The 24,131-nt window shown below is 37.5% G+C and overlaps 1 protein-coding gene across 7 annotated transcripts in view; it reads left to right on the top strand.

Annotated features, from left to right (window-relative positions):
• NRG3 (neuregulin 3) overlaps window positions 1-24,131 on the top strand; it is a 1,035,395-nt gene that overhangs the window by 907,906 nt on the left and 103,358 nt on the right. For 4 of the 7 annotated variants that reach the window (XM_072823803.1, XM_072823804.1, XM_072823806.1 and 1 more), the window contains exon 4: window positions 4,868-4,894. In XM_072823803.1, the coding sequence (XP_072679904.1) occupies window positions 4,868-4,894 (27 nt within the window). The remainder of the gene's footprint in view (window positions 1-4,867; window positions 4,895-24,131) is intronic. The other 3 variants (XM_072823805.1, XM_072823809.1, XM_072823810.1) reach the window with 1 other exon arrangement.

Consider the following 24,131-nt stretch of genomic DNA (forward strand, 5'->3'; position numbering starts at 1 on the left):
TTGGAAAAATAAATATTGTGAAAATGTCTATGCTACCCAGGGCAATGTACACGTTCAATGCAATCCTTACCAAACTACCATGGACTTTCTTCAGAGAGTTGGAACAAATAATTTCAAGATTTGTGTGGAATCAGAAAAGTCCCCAAATAACCAGGGGAATATTGAAAAAGAAAACCAGAGCTGGGGGCATCACAATGCCGGATTTCAAGTTGCACTATAAATCCGTGATCATCAAGACAGTGTGGTACTGGCACAAAAACAGACACATAGATCAATGGAACAGAATAGAGAATCCAGAAATGGGCCCTCAACTCTATGGTCAACTAATATTTGACAAAGGGTGAAAGGCTATCCACTGGAAAAAGGACAGTCTCTTCAACAAATGGTGCTGGGAAAATTGGACAGCCACATGCAGAAGAATGAAACTAGACCATTCTCTGACACCATACACAAAGATAAACTCAAAATGAATGAAATATCTAAATGTGAGACAAGATTCCATCAAAATCCTAGAGGAGAACACAGGCAACACCCTTTTTGAACTTGGCCATAGCAACTTCTTGCAAGATACATCCATGAAAGCAAGAGAAACAAAAGCAAAAATAAACTATTGGGACTTCATCAATATAAGAAGCTTTTGCCCAGCAAAAGAAACAGTCAACAAGACTAAAAGACAACCTACAGAATGGGAGAAGATATTTGCAAATGACATATCAGATAAAGGGCTAGTTTCCAAGATCTATAAAGAACTTATTAAACTCAGCACCCAAGAAACAAACCAATCATGAAATGGGCAGAAGACATGAACACACATTTCACCAAAGAAGACCTACACATGGCAAACAAGCACATGAGAAAATGCTCCGCATCACTTGCCATCAGGGAAACACGATGAGATCCCACCTCACACCAGTGAGAATAGTGAAAATTAACAAGACAGGAAACCACAAATGTTGGAGAGGATTGGAAAAAGGGGAACTTCTTGCACTGTTGGTGGGAATGTGAACTGGTGCAGCCACTCTGGAAAACTGTGTGGAGGTTCCTCAAAGAGTTAAAAATAGATCTGCCCTATGACCCAGCAATTGCACTGCTGGGGATTTACCCCAAAGATACAGATGCAATGAAATGCCGGGACACCTGCACCCCGATGTTTATAGCAGCAATGTTCACAATAGTCAAACTGTGGAAGGAGCCTCGGTGTCCATTGAAAGATGATGGATAAAGAATCTGTGGTCTATGTATACAGTGGAATATTCCTCAGCCATTAGAAACGACAAATACCCACCATTTGCTTCAACGTGGAGGGAACTGGAGGGTATTATGCTGAGCGAAGCATGTCAATCGGAGAAGGACTATCATTATATGGTTTCACTCATACAGGGAATATAAAAATAGCGAAAGGGATCATAGGGAAAAGGAGAGAAATGAGTGGGAAAAATTAGAGAGGGTGATAGAACATGAGAGACTCCTAACTCTGGGAAGTGAACAAAGGGTAGTGGAAGGGAAGGTGTGCAGGGGGATGGGTGACTGGGTGATGGACATTGAGGGGGGCACTTAATGGGATGAGCACTGGGTGTTATGCTATATGTTGGCAAATCAAATTCCAATTAATAAATATATATATATATATTTATACTGTTAAAATGATAGAAATTACATATTCTAATACATGCCATAGGGGAAATCAAATTGGTTTTGCTTATCTATGTGGCTCCTCTTCCACCCCAGTATCTGTATAATTCTTGGCAGGTACTTTGTTGACTGAATAAATAAATGAAAAATTAATTAATTCTCATCATATTCCTCTTGATGTTGTTATGCAGGCATGAATATCCCCAGGAAGTCTATTTGCTTTAAGAAATAGCCAGCGAGGGGTGCTTGGGTGACTCAGTCAGTTAAGTCTCTGATTCTTGATTTCAGCTCAGGTCATGATCTCAGGGTTGTGGGATGGAGCCCCACGTTGGGCTCCACACTGAGCTAAGATTCTGTCTCTCCCTCTACCTCTGACCCTGCCACCCCCTTTCTCTCCCTTTCTAAAAAAAAAAGAGAGAGAGGGAGAAAGAAAAGAATGAAATAACCAATGAAGGGTTACGAGAAATATTACTCGTAATATTCTGTATATGATTCAATAGTCAAAATTAATTGATTTTCTTTCATGTTCTTTATGAATTTTCATTGATCCTTTTGTGTAAAACAAAGTACATCAGTAGCTTTAGACCTGTAATAATGATCACAGTTTTTAGCACTTTCATTAAATGATAGAAGTGTGTGCATGTGTCTGTTGTGTTTGCCTCATGTATGCACATGAGAGAGAGCAAGATTTTAAATAATCTTTTTATTTGGATGTTTTGGTGGTGTCAATTTTCATGAATATCATTATAAAAATAAATCATTTCTTTATAAAATTCAAGAAGATAAATGCCACCTTGCTTGGTCGTATTTCTGAGAGTTACAACTCTAGTAATTAGATGTAGCTTTTCTGCTACATTAAGAGAAGACTTCCTTAAGAAGTCCTTTCCTTAAAAATTCGACTTACCTTTCAGTGTTTAGATACATTTCAAATTGTGCTTTGTCTCTTCTCTCAGCCCTAAATTCATGGTGGCTTAAAGAATTAAGACTGCCCTCAAATTTATCAAGCTTGCCACTCACTTCTTGGTTCAATGTGCAGACTCACCAGGCCTGATCCTCCATATGCCCTGCCCCATAGAGAGGTGGGGCAGCCCAGACTGTGAGAAAGAATGAAGAGTGATCTTTGGCTCTGTTTGCTGGCAAAACAGAGAGTAGACCAACAGCCATTTCTGAACCACCTCAGCAACCCAGGAAGGTATTGCTCAACCGGGCTGAGGGCCTAATGGCTTTCTAACTGCCCAGTCATCGACATCGTGGTCCACTACTTGAGGTGCTTTGTTCCCATATTTCTATATGCTTTCTTCTCGTGATTTCTTTCCTGCACATCCATGCTGACCATTTGCAAAAGTTTGGTTTTTGTTTTGTTTTTAATCCCAAATCTTTTTCTTTCCTTACCTTTAGTTTCATGATAGGTAATCTCACTGAAATGCCTATCCACAGCTCTACTCTCTCTCTCTCTCTCTCTCTCTCTCTCTCTCTCAAGGGCCCCACATGCACACAATCAGGAAGTTTCTTATTCACACAACAACCCACACATGGTCTTGCAACTTTTCGACCATCCCATTCTTTCACATGGCATATTGTTTCTCCCCAGGGCAAGCCATGGGTCCTTGGCCTCTCCTGCCAGTGCGTATGTTCTAGTTTTCCATTATAGCACTATCACAGAGAATTAACAAAGCTTTGTGTCTGTGGGCTCCCTCTGGTTTCTGAATTACTTGAGAACAAAGAGACTATCTTTTCACGAAAGCGTGCTAGGCCTCTACCATAGTATACCGTGAGAAGTCACAAAAACATCATGTCAAAAAAAAATAATGCATCTACTCTTAAAAAACGTTGTTATGTTCTTTCTTTATATAAAAGACATGTCTCAGTTAATTACTTTAAAAATAAACTACTCCTGGGAAAATCCATGAAAACAGAAAGTAGATTAGGAGTCACCAGGGGCTTGTGTGTGTGTGTCGGTGGGCGGGGGTAGTGAGAAATTCTAGCTTTATGGGTACAGAAAGTAGCTCTCTGGGGTGACAGAAAAGTTTTGGAAACACAGTGGTGATGGTTGCACAGCATTGCCAATGTAACTAATGTCACAAAAGCGTTCCAAACAGTTAAAATGGCAAGTTTTATGTTATGTGTATTTTGCCACAATAAAATTTAAAAATGAATTATTTACAACTAGGAAAGGCACTAAGATAATCAAGATAACTGAATGCATATCTTCTAAAAAGAAAAGCTTCTTTGCTAAATAGAAAATTCAGAAAAGGAAGCCCAGTAATTAGTCTTAGAAATAAATACGATTGTAGCAATACTTTTTTTTTAATGTATTCTCATTTAAGAAATAGATTACTACAACAAAAACCATCATTAAATAATACAGTGAATTTTAAAAGTGAACGAGCAAATAACTGAATAATTAAGAGAAAGCACCATTTAAATAAACAGACTCTATGGCTGAATGCCTGGGTATAGGCAGGCCCAGTTTGTCACTGTGACCACAGACAGACATTAGCATTTACTGGGTCAGAATGGTCAGCTGTCCACACGCATGGAAAATAGACATGGACACATCTGTCATGCAATTTTTGATAAGAAGCACTGCCAAGTTTAATAGTCCTAAGACTGACAACCGGTCAGACAGACTGGATTTGTGCCCTGGACCTGCTGTCTTTGAGACAAGTGTAAACTTTAGTCTCACTGAACCCCAGGTTTCTCAACTAACAAATCAAGGGGGGAAAAATCCAGTAGCATTTCATTTTTGTGAAGGTGAAGAGGGCCTGGTTAAGATGTCCTACAGAAGTTCTTTTCTTTTTTTATTATGAAGTCCTTTATTGGCATATAATTAACATAGAGATCCAGATAAATTCATATTGAACAAGTAGTTATTCTACATAAAATATGAGTTCTGAAAATAACTTTGTCAGATGTTCTTTGAACGTTTTTTCTTTTACTTTTCTTCTTTCTTTTTCCTTTCTTTTTTGCCAAATTTATACTTAGCATAATTGGTAATTGATGCAGTATTATTTCATCTAAAGCTCCAGGCCATTGGGAAATACAAGTCGGTGTTCAGAGCAGCCCTACTTGTTGGCAATCGGTAAATGATCTGTCCCAAAAAAATGGTTGCTAAAATAAAGACGTATTCTTTGCCTTGAAAGGTCAGTCTTATAAACATTGAATTCTGTGTGGATTTTTTTCTAATCTTTTCTCTTTTTCTGTTTCTCTTCCTTACATGCTGACTTTGGTGTAGCAGACCACTTGGGGATTGAATTCATGGGTAAGACTAAACAATTTGCTCCTTAAATATCCAGAAAAGCTAAGTTTCATAATGTATATAGTATTCTCCTTTGCCATCTGATTATAATTGAAATGTCTCAGTATCAGATGCTATTAGTAGTAAAAAGTGTTTTTGTCGATTTTTCACTAAGTAATGGCTCAAAATGAAAGACTTAACTACTTATTGGGGAGGCAATTGAATGTTAAGTGCAGCTCTGGAATCATACAGAAGTTGGATTTGGCTCCTGGCTTTGTTTGCTCTATTTCTCAATTTTCTTATCTGTAAAATAGGGATGATAATAGTTCCTATTTCACTGCACATGTAAATTGCTTAGCACAATGTCTACAAGATGGCAAACACTCAATAAATGATTGAAAAAAAATAGTGATGGCTTAGAAAATGTTAGTTTTGTTATTTTCTGCTCTAATTCCTTTTCCTTTTCATGATGACTATGCTTTATACATTTTAGTATCAATCAATTTGGAGTATTGGCTATATAAACATTTCCATTTACAAAATTAAAATATTTCTGGTGAAAGCACTTGCAGTAAATGGTATGTTTTTAAAGCGGTAGGATGCCTTCCACAGGATTTATTATTTCAGGAATTATTATTATCATTATGTTCATAGATAATTACATTAAGAATTGACTATATTTTTCTGAGTCTATATTGTAAGTAAAATAAAAAAAAATTTGAGGGTTTGATATACATCATGGTGATAAAATGGAGGATTACTCAGGAGTTAAAGTTAGTGAAATCGAGAAAACCTAAACTTGAAATCCAAATTAATAATTCTTTGCTTCTTTGGCTTTTGTTGAATTTCAGATTTTTCTCTTACAGAATATAGATGTTAATACTTCATACTTGATTATGGTTATTATAATACTATTTATAAATTTAATTGTATTCATTTATCTATTCACTAATTCATTCAGCAAATAATTATCAAGTGCTCATTATAAGCAAAGAAAAATTGCAAAATGTTAGAGATAAAATAGTAAAAATGGACCAATAAAACCTGGTCTGATGGTACTCACAGTCTAGTAAGCTTACAGATAATAGGTAATAAACGAGTAGATATACAGTTGAGAATTTAAGATCTATTCAGGCAAGATGATTTTAGTATGAACTAGTATGATTGTGGGAGATGTGGGGAAAATGATAGGTATTTAGGACATGGTATCAACAACTATTTGAGAAGAGTTAATGTTGAAAGTTAGAAAAAGGAGATTATCGAGGATGATGCAGGGTTCATTTAGATAAAAAGTGGGCCCCATTTACCGAAAAAGAAAACTGGAAGAAGAGCAGTTTATGGGAGATGTTTTACTAGATTAGGTTTGGAAATGTTGAGTCCCAGGTACCTCTGATATATTGAGAGAAGATGTCAAGTTTGTCGTGTACTGCTGGAAGTTTTTAAGGTTGATTAGAGCTTAGTGATTTAATATTTATACTGGAATTGATCTTGCCTGTTTTGTGGTATTTTTCATTAGCATTCTATTATTTGGATGTTATATCATAGAAAAAGCAGGCAGCTCAGTTCCTATAGGCTTGAGGTTTTGCTAGAATAGTTGAGATGAAAAGTCATAAGAGCAATGAAATTCAGGATAATAATCAAATGAAGCATCATGGAATGTAAGGTAGATGTGGTAGGAAGTGACAAAAGGCTAGCTACCTGAATGTAATCGATGAGTAGTTATCATGAGAGTATTGAAGCATGTTGTTGGCACGGAGAAGAGACTATAGTCATATGGGTCAGTGATTACAGAAAATTATGGGCAGGGTCTTGTAGAAGAATACAAATTGTTGAGAAGGATATGTGGTTTGTATTTTCCTCATTAACCACTAACCACTGATGGTGAGGAAATCTGAGCATCAACAGTCACTTTGAGGATAGTAGGTACCGGGCTTAGTGGATAGAGACATTTGCCCCATTGGACTGTGGTGACTGCAGGTGTTGAGAATAGAGACTCCAGAAGTTAGTAACAGAATGACTACATATATAGGAAACACTTACAGCCAATAGGTGGGGGTAGGGTAGCTTCAGATTCCACAAGTGGTATGGCCATGGTAAGGTAAATATAAATTACTACATTGATGTTAATTATCACTGTTAAAAAAGAAATGGACCCGTTACCATCCTATTGGGCTTTTCTTAAGGACCTCCAGTGACACAGTTACCTTGTGATAACAATTTGCTATGGAATCAAGATATGCATTAAAAGTCTGTATTCAGACAGACTACTTGTAAGTGAAAAATAATAGCTAATTAGGTTGTTCATCTATATGAATCTTAAGACTAAGGTTATAGTAAATCTTGCAAAACTTGGTGTCAAATGATAGCTATAAAGCATCATGGGAAATGAGTTCTCAATGTATGAATATTTGACTCCAGCAGTAGTGATTGCCTTGTACAAAACGGATTGGACAAGAAGTCAGAAGGAAATATGTAGTATGTATACAGATAATGACAACTAATGAAGGCTTGTTTGAAATGGTGAATAGGTTAGTGGATGAACTGTTTCCACGGACTTTACTAGTTCTGGACAGTGTTCACCCCTACTCATATTCTCACTAAGTATGTAAAGTTCTGTTTGTTGCTTTAGGAACAAACATTTGCCAGATTTAACTTGTGATTTTAGAGTTGATAGGTAAAATTCCTTCCATTGTAGATTACATCCCAGTAATATGACGTCTCTATCATAAATACAGCCGGGAAGCAGAAATGTAGACATAGTCTCTAGAAACTTAATCATGTCAATATATTGGTGTACCTGAAGTGATCAATGCCAGTTGTCTTTTAATGAGTTCTAGAATAGCTTTCTTCTCTCAACTTTCATCATTCTTACTTTGGGGAATGTGAATTTCGTCTTTCCCTGAGTTAAAACTCAGGTCACAAGATGATGATATGATGCAAACAGCTTTTTTTCCCAAAATCTTTGTGTTCCCAGTAGCTAAGTCTGTGTTACAGACTCAAAAACTGAATCCTTTATGCAGTTTAATAAATGCCTATTTAAAGCAGGAACTCCAAATCATACGATTCAACAAGAATCCTATTATTATTTAATCAACATACACTTCTCACACTTACTATATGCCAGATGTATAAGATACTGAAGATGCAGATATATAAGCCACATCCTTTCATGCTCAAAGCCTCCGAAACCGAAAAGAAAGAAAGAAAACTACACATAAATGAAGTAATATTAACAAGTGCTATCAAAATGACATAGGCAAGGTACAATGAAGGGAAAAAATGATTTTTTTAAAAAAGCATCTAAATAAATTTGGGAAACTCAGACAGCTTCCTGGTATAGGAGACATGTAAGCTGAGCACCAGCCAAAGTGGATAAACCGTGGACTATGGAGTGATGCCATAGTCCAAATTTGTCCCCGTACTGTATTGCTTCCATATTAGGATGAGCCTTGCTATTTCAGTCTATCTGGGTACATAAGCTCCCTAGAATCACTACCTTAGAACCAAAGAAAACATATCATCTTCAGTAAAAACACTTAACCAGAAAGGCTTTCCAAGTCAGTTTTATTAATTTTAAGGGATAATTATCTTATCAAATAACCCATGCTAAACCTAACGTCCATAAAATAGTCAACATTCAAAAGGATTTTTCCTTAATTATATTCATGAATTTTTCTTAATGATGCTTCTGGGGCTGGTATAATAGAAATATCAACAACAAATACAGCCCTTGAATACAGTATCAATTTAAAAAAATAAGGTTAATTGATATAAACGGGGCAGGAATTTGAAGGTACGTGAAAATATGGAATTGTGTTTGTGGAAAAAAATATGTAAAATCAGAGTTTCTATTAAATCAGTAATCAAAAATATTTCTTGAACTAATGACTTACCCTACTCATCATGCCTGCATGAGGGAAAATTGAAATTTTTTTAGGTGAGATGTTCACAGTTTTCCACACGGGGTGAAAAGATCAGGAGATGGATTAGACACACTTCACCGTAAGCTCAAATACTCATTAAGAGATCCACCCAAACATCCAGAGGAGACAGATGGCCGAAGGGCATGTCAGATTGGCCAAATTTTGGAAAGCACATTGATCATGAAGAAGGATTTCTCATTTGAGAAATATCTGGCTACAGTGTCAGGTGCTCAATCATAGAGCATATCTCATTATATCCATTTGAGCTCTTTGTTATGCAGCTACTTCTTTGACAATGCCCTGATGCATTGGATGCTGTTGGCATCAAAGATGTTTGTCTAAAAGCAGGTGCAATGCCACTTGCAAACATATTAGCAAACCACTGGGAGAGCTGAAGATTGTGTGGGAGATCTTTCATGCAAATTTCTTTCATTCTCATCTGGAAAAATAAAATGAACTCTGTCAGTTAAATGTCTTGTTTGTGATTTGACATTGTTTTAAAGATAACATAATATATTTATGCAAATTTTGATTGAGTGAACTCTAGTACAATTTGTTTTTAAATCACAGGGTTTATAGAACTTGGGAAAAGGTGATTCTTAACTAAAACCTGAAAAAGTCTCTTTAGAATAACCTCTGCATATTGAAGTTAAAAAAAGAAAAAAGAATGAAATTCTGAGTTTGTTGTAGGAGGAGGTTTAGAAATGTGATATATTCAGACTCCATGGTCTAAAATATGTGTATAGTTTTAGAACTGATAAGGGCATTGCTTCAAATGTTCCCATATATTGAGCATCTCTAATCTGTCATGCAAAAAAAAAAATTGAGTATATTTTAGTAAGCACTGAAGATAATCTCCTGAGAAGTATCTAATTTCTAATTCTGTCTGGATGATATAAAGTGGGGATATTTTCCTTAAGGCTACAATGCTTATTAGGAGTGATTCAGTGTGTGTTCCTTTAAATCTAACAGGCTGGTGTGTGAGTCAGATGAGTCCATGTATATGCTCAAATTTGTGAATTGACCTTAGTGATACAGAAGTGACGAATCTCTTTCCCTGTGCTGAAATTTCTTTTTTTTTTAGATTATTTATTTATTTATTCATGAGAGACAGAGAGAGAGAGAGAGGAAGGCAGAGACACAGGCAGAGGGAGAAGCAGGCTCCATTCAGGGAATCCAATATAGGACTCGATCCCAGGAACCCAGGATCAGGCCCTGGGCCGAAGGCAGGCTCTAAACCACTGAGACCCCCGGGCGTCCCACCTATGCTGAAATTTCTGGCTTATGTAGAACAGAACTGTTTTCATTCATTTGAATATATCATGTTTCCTTATAAAACAAAATAGTAACATATGGGTTAATGCATCTGTATATGTGTTTGTAGAGGGGGTGCAAGCAAGAGTATTTGTTTACTTTTTTGTATGGCCTCTATTAGAGGCCATACAAACTATATGAGAAATTATATGTGTCAGAGTAATATGTTAATGTTATTTAGTACTTGACAGGTGCCTCGAAATTTAGATCATCTCGTTGAATTAAAAAAAAAAAAACAATGAATGGGATAGGAAGTCTGTATATCCTTATCTTGTAAATGACAAAACTGAGGTCTGTGTAGCTGAAATATCTCATTTAAGGAGCAAGGAAATGGCAAATACAGGGTTTGCATCTAATTCAGCCTTCCTTCAGAGCTCTTGAATTCTGCTGGTGCCCAACTGCTGGGGGTGACCCACAACGAGGGATTCATGATCAGAGAGGTTGTACTCTGACAATGTTTCAAGTGGTTTAAAGGTAATGTTTTCCAAAACCATGAGGTTATTATAAGAATTTGGGTAGTAATCCACATTATCCAAGCTATGAGAAAATGAAAATTGAGCCAGATGCCAATCTTTAGGTTTACATTCAGAATTGGAACTGCCAGGTGCCCCAAAAAGCTCACTTGGCTGGTCATCATAGTCTCTCATAGGATAATCGACAGATATGTGTTGTATTTGAAGATTTCTCTGGTAATTACAGACTATGTTGAAGGACATTAGTCAGGTGGTCTTAACTGTTGAATGCCACTGGGGTAGAAGAGCATTATACCTTCATCTCCTCTGTTAGGAGACATTTGCCAAATGAAATAGCAAGTAGAGCCATCTCTCTAGTGAATTCCCAAGATTCTGCTTCAGAAGCATTTACACAGTCTTATTTTTTAAGTTATTCTTCTCTTTGGCAATATGGCCACTCCCTCTCTCTCTTTACATGATGATTTTTTTTAAAGTTTTTTTTTTTTGTAAATTTATTTTTTATTGGTGTTCAATTTGCCAACATATAGAATAACACCCAGTGCTCATCCCTTCAAGTGCCCCCCTCAGGGCCCATCACCCAGTCACCCCCACCCCCCACTACACGATGATTTTTTTTAACATAGGTTTCAGTACAAGTGCTAATAATTCAGCTCCTTGATCACAAACCCTTCCAAGTGCTTAAGTATTTTTCTCTGTTTTCCCTTTTTTCTTTTTCCTTTACTTTTTCTTTCTTTTTATTTTTGCCACACATGTTAGGATAATATTTTGGTATTATAACATTCTGATAATCTGATATATACGTGATTAATCTGATATTAGTCATTAGCACATATTTTTACCTCCAGTGGTTAGAAATGAAAGTCTCTAAACAGTCATGTCCATAGGTGAAATAAAATCTGACAGAAATTTCAGAAGAGAATAAAAACTTTCAGTGGTCTTCTTTGAGGAATGGCTACAACCAAGAGATGCACTGGAAAATATGTGGATATAGTAATTGTGATTTTTTACAAAGGAGAAAATGGACACTTCTTTAAATACTTTTGTAAGCCAGATTCCAGAATTGGTGAATTAAATTTTATTTGCAGACACTGAGAAAAGTATTCGTTGTGAAAAATTTAGAAATACAGTGCTCTTCACTGAAAGCTGACATAGGACCACTACATTTTTGCCAAGTTAATACTATAATTTTTCATAAAGCTGCCAAATGACTAAATTAGGAGTTTTGTATAGTCTACAGCAAAATTTGGATAGACTTCCATGAACTTCTTTTATAATATGATGAAGCATAGATTATATCAATTTAGAGATAGGTAAATTTGGAGCAATGAAATGATATATGTAGGATCAAGATCAGCCATGATTAGAGCTTCCAGTTACTTCTAATGCAACATTTTAATTGATAGAATAAATAAAACCATAGCTTATACACTTAAAAAGTTTTTGAACTTTTCATAAGTGGTCACCCCTATTTTATTGCACAGAGAGAATTAAGATCTAACAGAAAGAACTGGATTTTTAGATTGTCAAATTAGACTCAAAAGAATGTGAGATCTTAACCAGCATCAGGTTGATTACATACATATGCCAATTAATCTGTAATGTACAGGGATCCCTGGGTGGCTCAGCGGTTTAGTGCCACCTTTAGCCCAGGGTGTGATCCTGGAGACCCAGGATCGAGTCCCACATCAGGCTCCCTGCATGGAGCCTGCTTCTCCCTCTGCCTGTGTCTCCGCCTCTCTCTCTCTCTCTCTCTGTGTGTGTCTATCATGAATAAATAAAATCTTAAAAAAAAACCTATAATGTACATAAATTCATAGTAGATTCCAAAGATCTTCTTAAGTGTGCTAAAAAAGGGGGGATCCCTGGGTGGCTCAGCGGTTGGGCGCCTGCCTTCGGCCCAGGGCTGATTCAGGGGTCCCAGGATAGAGTCCCGCATCGGGCTCCCTGCATGAAGCCTGCTTCTTCCTCTGCCCGTGTCTCTGCCTCTCTCTCTCTCTCTCTCTGTCTCTCATGAATAAATAAAATATTTTTTAAAGTGTGCTAGATAAAAAGAAACAGCAAAGATGTTCAGATTATCATTGGAAATTCCCAATGAGGTTAAAAATAACAAATGGAGGGAGGGCCCTTGGGTGCTCAGTCTGTTAAGCAGCTGCCTTCAGCTCAGGTCATGATCCTGGGGTCCTGGGATGGAGCCTGCATGGGGCTCCCTGCTCAGTGGGGAGTCTGCTTCTCCCTCTCCCTCTGCCCCTTCCTGCCTTCTTGCTTCTCTCTTTCTCTCTCTTTCAAATAAATAAAATCTTAAAAAAAAAAAAAAGCAAATGGACTGTTATATTCAGTTCTTCCTGACAAATGCTTCAGAAGCCAGATGAATTTTTGCATTGGAGAGGGGACAAAAGGAGGGAAAATAATGATGGATAGAATATCAAAAAAAAAAAAATAAATTCAGCAAAGTGAAGATAACCCTGGTTCTCCTCCATAAGCAGAGAAGCTGCTTGGTGGGCTCACAGCAGGTGGGTCAGAATGTGTAGAGACCCTTTGGGAGCTCAGCCTTGCCACAATGGAGCCACAGTGAGACAGTAAGACAGATTCTCGAGAAGTTCACAGTTCAGCGTGGGGAACAGACTTATAAACCAATTATTGCAGTTCAGTGCAAAAAAGGACTTTCACTGAAGATTTTTTGTTCTTTTTTTTGTTTTGTTTTACAAAGGGCAGGCCAGGAGTTCCCAAACAGTTGCAGGATATTAACATGTGTTCCAAACTCATGCACACAACTAGGATTTGAATTCACACCCATGTGGGAAGTCGTAGGTTCTGTGCTTCTGCTGCATGATTTTACAAAGCCTTCAGTACACTTCTATCCCATCCCTAAATCTTGGAGAGAATGTTATAGTAGACAATATTTTCTGAATATTTTTCCAGAGAAGTGTATTTCATAGAGCTAGGATTTCAGAAACCTTACTCTCATAAATCCTGGGAGAAAGGGCACAGAGGAAGAAGCACCCACATCTCCTTGGAACATTTGGAGACATCTTTATGTGAAAGAATAAAACATATTCCTACAGCTGGGGGATGGCAGAACAAAACATAAGGAAAGGAAGAAAACAGGTAAATAAATGTGCAAGAGAACAGGGGTTTTCGAAATGGTGAGGAGTCCTGAGTGATCAGAGAAAAATGAGACACCCGAGTGAGAGTGTGGTAGGCCATGTGGTTGGTCAATTAGGTCAGAGCAAATTGTGAGGACTCTATGGCCCTTGGAAAGATGTATGATTTTATCTCCTTGTGAAAGAAAGCCTCCGGAGGTTCCAAGCAGGGAATGATCAGATTAGCTTATTCCGTCAGTGGCTGTCTGTAGAAGTTGCCTGGAGGTGTGTGCAAAACCCCGGCTAATGGGCCCAGCTCAAATTTTACTTCAAATATTCACCAAATGCTTGCTTTTTTTTTTTTTTTTTTTTTTAAATGCTTGCTTTTTGAATAACATTGTGGGCAGTATGAAGACGAATTTCCATTTATTCTGTGTCAGGCACAGAGAAAGAGGCAAGGACGGAATACCTGGGAAGGCCGTGGAGCTAAAGAACCATGAGCAGAGCCAGGGGCACAGGAGACCTCAATCAGATCTTTGAGAAAAGGGTGGGATTTCCATGGGCAGAGGAAGAAACATCCTAATAAGGATGTTAGAAAAACAGGACCAGGGTGAGATGATTTTGCAGGGCGGGGAGGGGGAAACTGGTTATCTGCCTAGGCAATTTGCATTATAATTTAATTTAAATTACATAGAACTTTTTATTTAAAATGAAATTCAAATCATGTTAGTGTCGTAGATGCAGTTTGAGATACTGAGAATAAAGGCAGATTCTGAAGTGGGCAGAGTAACATAATTCAAGAGCTCTCAGCTTTAACTTTTAGCCCAGGCACTAGACAGCTCGTTGCAAATATCAATTCCTGCTCTTAGTCTCAGATATCTGATTAGGTAGTTCTGGGGTGGACCAGGCTCCTAGTATTTGACATGATCCTGAGGTAGGAGGTCTCTGCCTATGTGGTAAGAAATTTTGACATAAAGGACAGAGAGATTTGGTTTAATTCTGGCTCCACCATTTAGTATATGTATGACCCAGGACAAGGGATTTATCACTTCTAATCCTGGAGCTACCAGTCTGTGTAAGAGGGATGATGGCATTACCAATTTCATTGGGTTGTTGTGCAGATCTTAACACATGAAGCATATAAAGTGCTTAGCACAAATCCTAGTGCTTATTAAGTGCTAATCAAAATGAGCTGTTCTAACTCTTGTTCCTCTTGGGAGCATCTTCACTGATGAGGATTTCTGACTCATATGCTCTCTGGGGTTTGCCTTTAGGTTGTCTATATCACTCTGATTCTTCTGGAAAAAGGAAATTGAATATTAATGTCCTCTTCTTCACTATGTACTAATTTTGTATACTTTAGAAAGTAGGAACTCTGGCATTGTCTTAGAGAATGGGAGCCATTTTCCAGGGCATTCCTTGGAATGTCAGCTAAGTGTTTAGGATCAGCTCTCTCTAGGGTAATGTCTATGAAAGCTGGAGATCTCGTTTGAGAATTGATTCTAGAGAGCTGTCTTTATATCCTCAACCTGGTTATGTAGGCTGGCTGCGTTCCCTCCATTAATATTTCCAACAGAATCAGACACAAGTGAAGGAAGTCAAGTAAACTTTGCTTGTCCAGTTGAAGCTGCCCACTTGGATGTTGCGCTCACTCTTCTCAGGGGGGATGTCATTCACTTTACTTCCTTGGATGAGGCTTGGAGCAAAAAAGGACTCTTTTTTACTGATAAAGCTTGCTAACACTTATAAGAAATGGAAGGAAGGGAATTAACACTTGCTAACTATTAATGTGATTGATCGGCTTGGTAGGTGATTTCACAGGAGTTACCTCATTTTGTCTTTCAAAGTTACTAGACATCTCAAATATGTGATATAGAAAATCACCATCATCTGAATGATGGAATTTTGAGTCCAGGAAAAATTGATCCTGTATTTTAGTATCCTGTGGTGATAGATACCAGATTTGAAGAGCTACTTGGTATATATTCAAGGAAGCTATCTATATTTAGACTAGTGCATCAGTGAGGCTGCCCTTCTACAAAGACATAGATGCAGAGCAAAGAAAGTTACTCTATAAAAGACTAAGGAGGTCATCTTTTCTCATCACACACATGAAGAAACAAGGCCTAGAGGAGTAAAAACAATATGCTCAACTGATGAATTTATAATTCAGATCAAATATCTTCAGAGCTTGAACTCCTCCCATGGCCCTGCCCACCAGCATAATAGAAGATGGTATGTTGTCTGCAAATGTGATAACAGTCTCTTCACTGCCCCTGTGCTAGGCTTCGAGCATATTGCATCAGGGACACACACACACACACACTCAAGTAGGACCTCAGCTGTAGAACAGCATTGTAGGTAGGGTTGCCAGACTGAGCAAATAAAAATGCAGGACACCATACTTACATTTGAATTTCAGATAACAAATATTTAGTGTAGTAGATATGTTGGATGAATTGTATGTGGCACATCCATATAAAAATTGTTGCTTACATAAAATTCAGGTTAATTTGGTCTTCAGCATTTTATCTGGTAACCCTGGCTTTGGGAGGTGGCCACCTTTTGATCCATTTCTGTCTCATATTTCACTCCCCATGAAAACCAAACCAATGCTGATATGAGAATCATAGCAAGATATGCAGAATTATTGAGGAGATGATCATGAGGAGCCCGAGTCAGGGTGTTTTGTGTGTCTTAGGGTAACTCCATTTGTTACACAAAGAGAATTAGGCAAAAATAATATTAAGCTGCTCTCGAATTATCTCTCAGCATCTATGGGTGTTAACATGGCCACCCGTAAACTCATTGGTTCTGGAGCTTTTAAGTCCTGCTATTAGAACAATTGAGGGAGTATTGTAAAGCCAAGTTCTTGCTGTGCGTGAAATGTCTTAGCACCTCAAACATGGATGCTTCAGAAAACAAGTGGTAGTGCACTTTTGAGAAAGCAAGTAGTATTTAACTTACTGAAAGATGCAGTTGAAGGCAGTATTAATGAAGTAATCACAGCTGTGTCTTTATCTGTTCACCACCCATTCATTTTCCTATTACGTTCAAACTGCTCACTTCAGTCACAAACATGTTTTTATGAGAATGCAGGGCTTTTTGTTCCTACCGGAAGATATCCAGGTATCTATTCTCTGGAGTCATGCTGTGGAATCAAAGTGGTGGTTCAGTGATTCCACTTTTCTATTGCATGAGGAAAAGAGTTGCTAAGAGAGTCAAGGAGCATGATGGAAAGCGTGTATATATCCTGCAGCCAGGCAGATAGGCATCAGATGTTGACTTTAGCTTCTCTCTCTGAGCTACCTACCTACCTACCTACCTATTTGTGTATCTATTCATGTGTGTGTGGACTAATTTGTTTCTTAAGATTCAGTTATATAAAAATTGATGTAACACACAATGTACACATTTATTGGCATATATTAGGCACTTGATTGTGTCCTTCCTTTCTGCATCCTTACATGTCGCACTGGGCCTTGGTGTAAACTGATCTGTGTGTTTGTGTGTGCATGTGATCATAAACCCTCAAGGATAGGGGGTACACAGCTCTGTGCTTAGGCAGCCCTCTCCCATGCTCTGCTGAAGACATCCCCTCTGTGGCTCCTCTGCTGTCTTCTGGGGACATTTGCCAAGGAGGTGGTGTTGAGAGGAGCACCAGCTGTCCCAGGTATGGACCCTCACCCCTCCTAAGCTCCACATGTAAGCAAACTTTCTGCCTTGCATAGCCCAGGAAAATTACTAATCATCCACATAGAACAGGTGTTTGCATGCACGATATCATGGAAGTTCTGTTCTTTACAGAAATCGTACCTTACTCCCTGATCTTTTTGTCAGATTCCTCCAGGGGAGTCTTTGAATCCTGGATTGGTATCAAATACCAGAGCATTTTATTTTATTATTTTTTTAAGATTTTTTAATTTATTTATTCAGAGAGAGAGAGAGAGGCAGAAACACAGGCAGAGGGAGAAGCAGGCTCCGTGCAGAAAGCCCGACGTGGGACTCAATCCCGGAACACCAGGATCATACCCTGGGCTGCAGGCGGCGCTAAACTGCTGTGCCACCAGGCCTGCCCTACCAGAGCATTTTAGGTCCAGCTTGGCTCACTAATTCTCCAACCTCATCTCCTCTGCGCATCCCATCCACACCCATTCAAACTCCCATTTGCTTCTTTGAACGTATCATAGTCATTCTGTCTTTTCTTCATGTGATTTCTTTCTGCTGCAGATTAAGGCCCACCAGTAGTGTATAGCAGGTCCTCAGATGTATATCTGCATTGCCAGTGTATCAGGTGCTTATGTCTTTAGGAGACACGGTGCCTCTGTGATTCATGTCTCTGTTTCCCCCAAATATTGTGAGATCCACAAAGGCCAGTATCATCCCATTACAGTGTCAGCTCAAAGTCTGAATGCCCAGAACCTTTGTCTAGTCAATGGAGAAATTCCATGTACTGCTAAAGCCTATGTCATATGCCATTGTATGTTGTCTTTTCAGTATTGCCCTTTGGACAACACTCTCAATAAAGTAGGACCTTGGGTAAAACTCAAGCTCCAATATCCAACAAACCAAGCTTCAGATTCACTTTCAAGGATTAGCTCTATGTGGATGGACAAGTGTGGGTCAATAAGACTGAGTTATTCACCTATAAAATGGAGTATTGGTATATATCTCACAGGAATGTAGTTAGGATAAAATAAGGTGATGTATTTGGAAGAAAACAGGCATGTCTTTTTCCTAAAGTCATATTTACTTATGTAATTTTTGATGCTCCAGGATGTAGAAGACATAGTTTAAAAACCAGTTGGGAGACACTTGGGTGGCTCAGTCGGTTGAGCATCTGACTCTTGATTTTGACTCAGGCTGTGATCTCAAGGATCTCATAGGACCAAGCCCTACATTGGACTCTCTATGCTTACTGTGGAGTCTGCTTATCCCTCTTCTTCTGTTCCACCCCTCTCCTCTATCTCTAAAATAAATACATAAAAGCTCTAAAAATATATAGTTGGATGACATCACTAGTCATCAGGGAAATGCAAATCAACATCACAGAGAGATATCATGTTATAACTATCAGAATGGCTAGAATCCAAAAGACAAGAAAAGCATGTGGAGACACAGTACCCCTCATGCACTGTTGGTGGGAATGCAAACTGGTGCAGCCAATGTGGAAAACAGTATGGAGGTTCCTTAAAAAATTAAAAATAGAAATGCCATATGATCCAGCAGTTCCACTACTGGATATTTGCCCAAGGAAAATTAAAGCACTAATTTGAAAAGATATATGCACTCCTATATTTATTTCAGCATTATTTATAATAGCTATAATAACATGGAAGCAACCTAAGTGTCCATCAATAGATGAATGGATAAAGAAGGAATGGAATATAGAATATTAGGCGCCATAAAAAGTGATGAGATCTAGCCATTTGTGACAACATGTATGTTGTATGTATAATGCTAAGTGAAATAGAGAAAAATAGAGAAAAGCAAATACTATATGATCTCACTTCTATGTGGAATCTAAAAAATAAAAAAAAAAAGCAGAAAACAGAAACAGACCCATAAATACAGAGAACAAACTAATGGTTGACCGAGGGACAGGGCCAGTGGATGGGCAAAATGTATGAAGCGGAGTAGGAGATACAGGCTTTCAGTTATGGAATAGATAATTCATGGGTATAAAAGGTACAACACAGAGAATATAATCAATGATATTGTAGTAGGTTTGTATGCTGACTGGTAGTAGTTATATTTTTAGTGAGCTAGCAAGGTGTAAAAACTTATTGAATCACTATGTTGTACACCTGAAACTAATGTAACATTGTGTGTCACTTCAGTAAAAAAAAAAAATTTTAAATTGAATTAAAAAGGTGGGAGGGGAACCTAGATGATGATAGACTGATTTATTTGAAATATTTTATCTAAGAAGACATGCTTTTTTTTTCTTAATGAAAATTAAGAAATTATATTATTATAAAAAGGGGGGGCACATGAGTTGCTCAGTTGGTTGAATGTCCAAGTCTGGATTTCAGCTCAGCTCATGATCTCAGGCTCCAGGGATCAAGATCCTCATCTGGCTCCTCAGTGGGAGAGTCTGCTGGAGACTCTCTCCCTCTGTCTTTGCCCCCCTCACCATGCTCTCTCTTTCTCTCTCTCTCAAATAAATAATTAAATGCTCTTTAAAAAAGAATTTTTTCTGATTACTATCAAATTTTATATATTTATAGGTGTGTTTTCCAACAATTGCCCAAACTCTTGTTCTATAAACAAGTGATGATCATAAATTTGGAGGAGGCCTCAGAGGTCCAATGGTTGAACTGTTCCTTTTAACTGGTCAGTTCATTATATTGAATGGAAGCCTGGCTCCCCGTGTGGCACAGTGTCATAAAGTCATAGATTTCTGGGATTGAATCTTTCTTCTTTTCATCACTGGTATTGCAACTTTGGGGTGCATTGATTTCCTTAGGTCTCAATTTTCTTGTTGCAAGACAGGGATAATAATAGTACATATTCCAACAACTCTTGGAATCATTAAAAGCAGCCTCTCCAGTGAACCTGTATCTGTGCTCTGATGTATTCTTTCACTTGATAATCCATCTCATTCCTCAAGGCAATTATCATGGCCTATCTTATCAACATCTTACTTGTTATGATATTACTTTCAACTCTTTACTTCGTGTGTACTTCTGTTGGAAAAAAAAAAAAAAACTATGGCTTGTGAGGATCTCTTCAGAAGTCTAAACCTAGCAATGCCTGGATGGCTCAGCAGTTGAGCATCTGCCTTTGGCTCAGGTCATGATCCCAGGGTCCTGGAATCAAGTCCTGTATCGGGCTTCCAGCAGGGAGCCTGCTTCTCCCTCTGCCTGTATCTCTGCCTCTCTCTGTGGGTCTCTCATGAATAAATAAGTAAAAACTCTTTAAAAAGTCTAAAGCTACTTCTCAAGGTATTTTGAAATTAATATGAGATAATGTATGTCTTGCACTTGGAGTAGCCCATGTGCACAGTAAATGCTGTAAAATATCTTAATTTATCTATTCTTCTTCTTTGCACAAGATAATTCTGTTTATAATATAATTTGAATATTTTATCTCCATCGGGGGGGCAGTTTTTGTAGTTTTATTTTTCCCCAGAAACTTTCCCAAATATGCACATTTTATATGGTGGAGATTATAGTGTGCAATCCTATCTTTTTTATATTGTTGAGTTTTATTGGTATTGAAATTTTGTTTGGACTTACCTTGTAAATTGGCTTGACTTTATATTTGACTAAGAGATAGAAATACACTGCAATTGTGTTTAGTTTTATATATTTAGCTTTTAAAAATTCCCTTAAAATAAAAAAAGGTCATTTGTGTCATAAAGCTGCAGTTGTCTAATATAGTCTCTAGTCAAACAAAAGTATCTTGGGCTGCTTTTAGGGAACGAGTCTAAGGCCGCCTTTTACTGGTTTCTGCTTATAGGATAGATCTACAAGGATAGCTTTTCAAAATATAAGACTTTACATTTACTTCCAGCATTTGTCACCATGGTTTTAACCCATTTTTCTGTCTCACAGGTAGAAAATAGCTATTTTTGTCTGTCATGTATTATAATAATGTAAACTTTTTCAGGCCTTCTTCTGGTTTTTGGATATGCGTACTGGCAGGTGGAAAGCATACTGAGACACACGTGGACATTCTTTCATATTTATTGTTAGTTATAAAGATGGGATTTGCAATCTCAGAACTCCAGTGGCAGATTTCAAAATCATCTTTCTTTGGCTTAATGTTATGATAGGAAAATGTCTTCGATTTGGTAAAATGAAGCTTCTGTCCAATAATAATCTTTTACTCATAACTTTTTCTAAAGATTTTTCCCCCTTCATGTGTGGCCGTGTATATATTTTACTCCTGAGGAATCACTGACGTTTCAAACAGAATTATGACAAAGGATGTAAAGGATGATGTCCTACTAGCTGAAGCATGAGCATTCAAAGAACCATCCTTGGAAAAGCTGGAGTTTTCTCTGAGTGTTGCAGTGTGTCTCCTGAGGGCTACAGCGATGGCACATGCAGGGAGAGATTGCCTTATTATCCTCAATATCCTAGGAGGTGACATTGCTGTCAAGCTGCTGTTATTGAAACAGCCGTTGGTCATGAATACCGTTATGCATTAGATATATTATGAACCCATTGCAGTTTCTACCATTTTATAAAGCGACTAAATTCGTGAAACTTCCACTTATGTAACAACGAGACTTAAGTGATTTAACACTAAATATGAATCGTGTAACTTGTCAAAAAAATTTTTACACGAAATATATATTGGAAGCCAATGGCAGTCTGATCACTGTCACATTCAGACTTTGAAGCAATAAGGCATTATAGACCATCTTTTAGGGGAAATTTACGAGATGTCACTTGGAAATGTATCCCCTTTTTAAACTTTGAAAGTGGTTAAGATCTGGTTCAGTTTGAGATTCTGACACACACAGATGCTAACTTATATGTATGAATATCTTTTATTGAAAATGCCATAAAAGCTTTTCTGTCCCTCTGTATTTTTCTATCAAAGATATTTTTTTATGAAATAAAGATGATTTCATTTCTTTGGTTTCAACATTGTTTCATAGAGGACTGGAGAGTGGATTTTTTTTTTCTTCTATCATCTATCTTCTTTTCATATGCTTTCCATTACCTATTTATCTTTAAAAAAAATGCCTTTTCTTCTCTTGGATCTCAACTCACCAGCAACACATTTCATAAATATGAATTTGAAAGTCCTTTTACGGGAAGGGAGATATATTTTTGCAAGTCTGAACATTTTTTTTAAAGTTCAAATTGGGTCAAGATGTTTTGAGGGTTTTTTTCCCATGGAATTAAAACTGTTTTAAATACTTTATATCCTTTTTTCCAACTGATGTACCAAATTGAAATAATATTCAGACCAACACAATAAGGGCACTTTGAGGTTTAGTATTGTCAGTACCATCAATTTATTCAAAATATTTCTGTGAATATCGATAACCTCAGAATGTATCATGGGTCAGAGGGATATTTGGGACTTTTGTGCCTGGAATCCAGATTCCTATATTTATCATGAACCCGAAGCGCAGCAATGTTAAGACTTGACCACGTTGACTCAAGCAGATAAAGGCAAAGCTGGGAATCAACATCAAGCATTTATTGGCTGTGTGCTGTGAGGAGCACTCATAACTTCATCCTCAAGGCTTTTACCTTCCATGGAAGCCAATTCAGATTTTCCATTCTTTTTAATTCAATGTTATTTACATACATACATATTACATACATACATACATACATATTACATAGATATGTAGATGCAGTCCTTCTTCAATGAAGATTCTATATGATTAGCCTTGAGATTTGATAACCCCTCTGTAAAACCGTTCTCATTAACAAAAAAGCTTTAGCACAGAAACTGTTACTACCTCTCAGAAATGTCCTGGCAAATGTCTCATGCCCTCACTGTTTCATTCTGGCTGAAGATATGATACAGCAAGAGGCAGTTGTCCATATTCACAGATGCTGATATTGTATTCTTGCCTTTGTGGAGAGTCTGCAAGCTCATACTATTCTGCTTCATTCATCTGTGGTCTCTGTGCTCTTCCGAGAGGCGAGGATGTAGCAGGTTCTTATTAAATGCTGATGGAGGGCTCGATTTTCGTAAGTAAGCTTTAATGCCTTGACAATACCCTAGCATCTTCTTCTATTACACTCCAAAGCGTTATTCTACAATTACAAAGATGATGTTTAAAATTCCTTCATATTGAGAAACCAAACTAAACTAAACAAAAAGTGTGGTTGAAAGAGTTTACACAAATTAGAAAGCACTTGGCTCTGAATTAAGTTTTCCCATTCCCTGCTGTATAGAGCAGATTGTTAGACTCAGCTTTCGTAAATGCGCTTGAACCAAAGGCTTTGTTTTACAATTTGCTCTAAGGTAATTAGAAAAATGTGCATGAAAGCATGACACATATAAATCGCCAGTCTATTCATCTGGATGTATTTTGTGTAGTTTGTATTTATAGCTCATTTTGTGAAGCCAGATTCACTGTATTGGAACAGACAAAGAAAGGTAAAGAGACTAGTATATTCCCAGCGACGGCAATGTGCTAGGCACAGTGCCAGGTACAGCACAAACTCTATCTCAGTTAATCTTCTGTGATGTAAATATTGCTACCCTCTCACAAATGAGGACATTGGACTATGTGAAAAACTGAGCATGTGGGGAATCAATAAATATATTCTTTCTTGTTGAACATATGCAGGTTTGATCACAGCAATAACAACTTATATCCAAATAACTTGGGAGTATAAACACAAATTGAACACAGTTCACCTGGCTGAAACTCCAGGTATTTTTTACAAGGTCCATTTGCATTGTTGAGATATTTTGAATAAGACACGTTTATTTAAGTTACAATTTAATTTGCAATGATAAATTTATGGATAATTTTTTTAAAAAT

Source organism: Canis lupus, chromosome 4, assembly GCF_048164855.1.
Source record: "Canis lupus baileyi chromosome 4, mCanLup2.hap1, whole genome shotgun sequence".
In the NCBI taxonomy this organism is placed as follows: domain Eukaryota; kingdom Metazoa; phylum Chordata; class Mammalia; order Carnivora; family Canidae; genus Canis; species Canis lupus.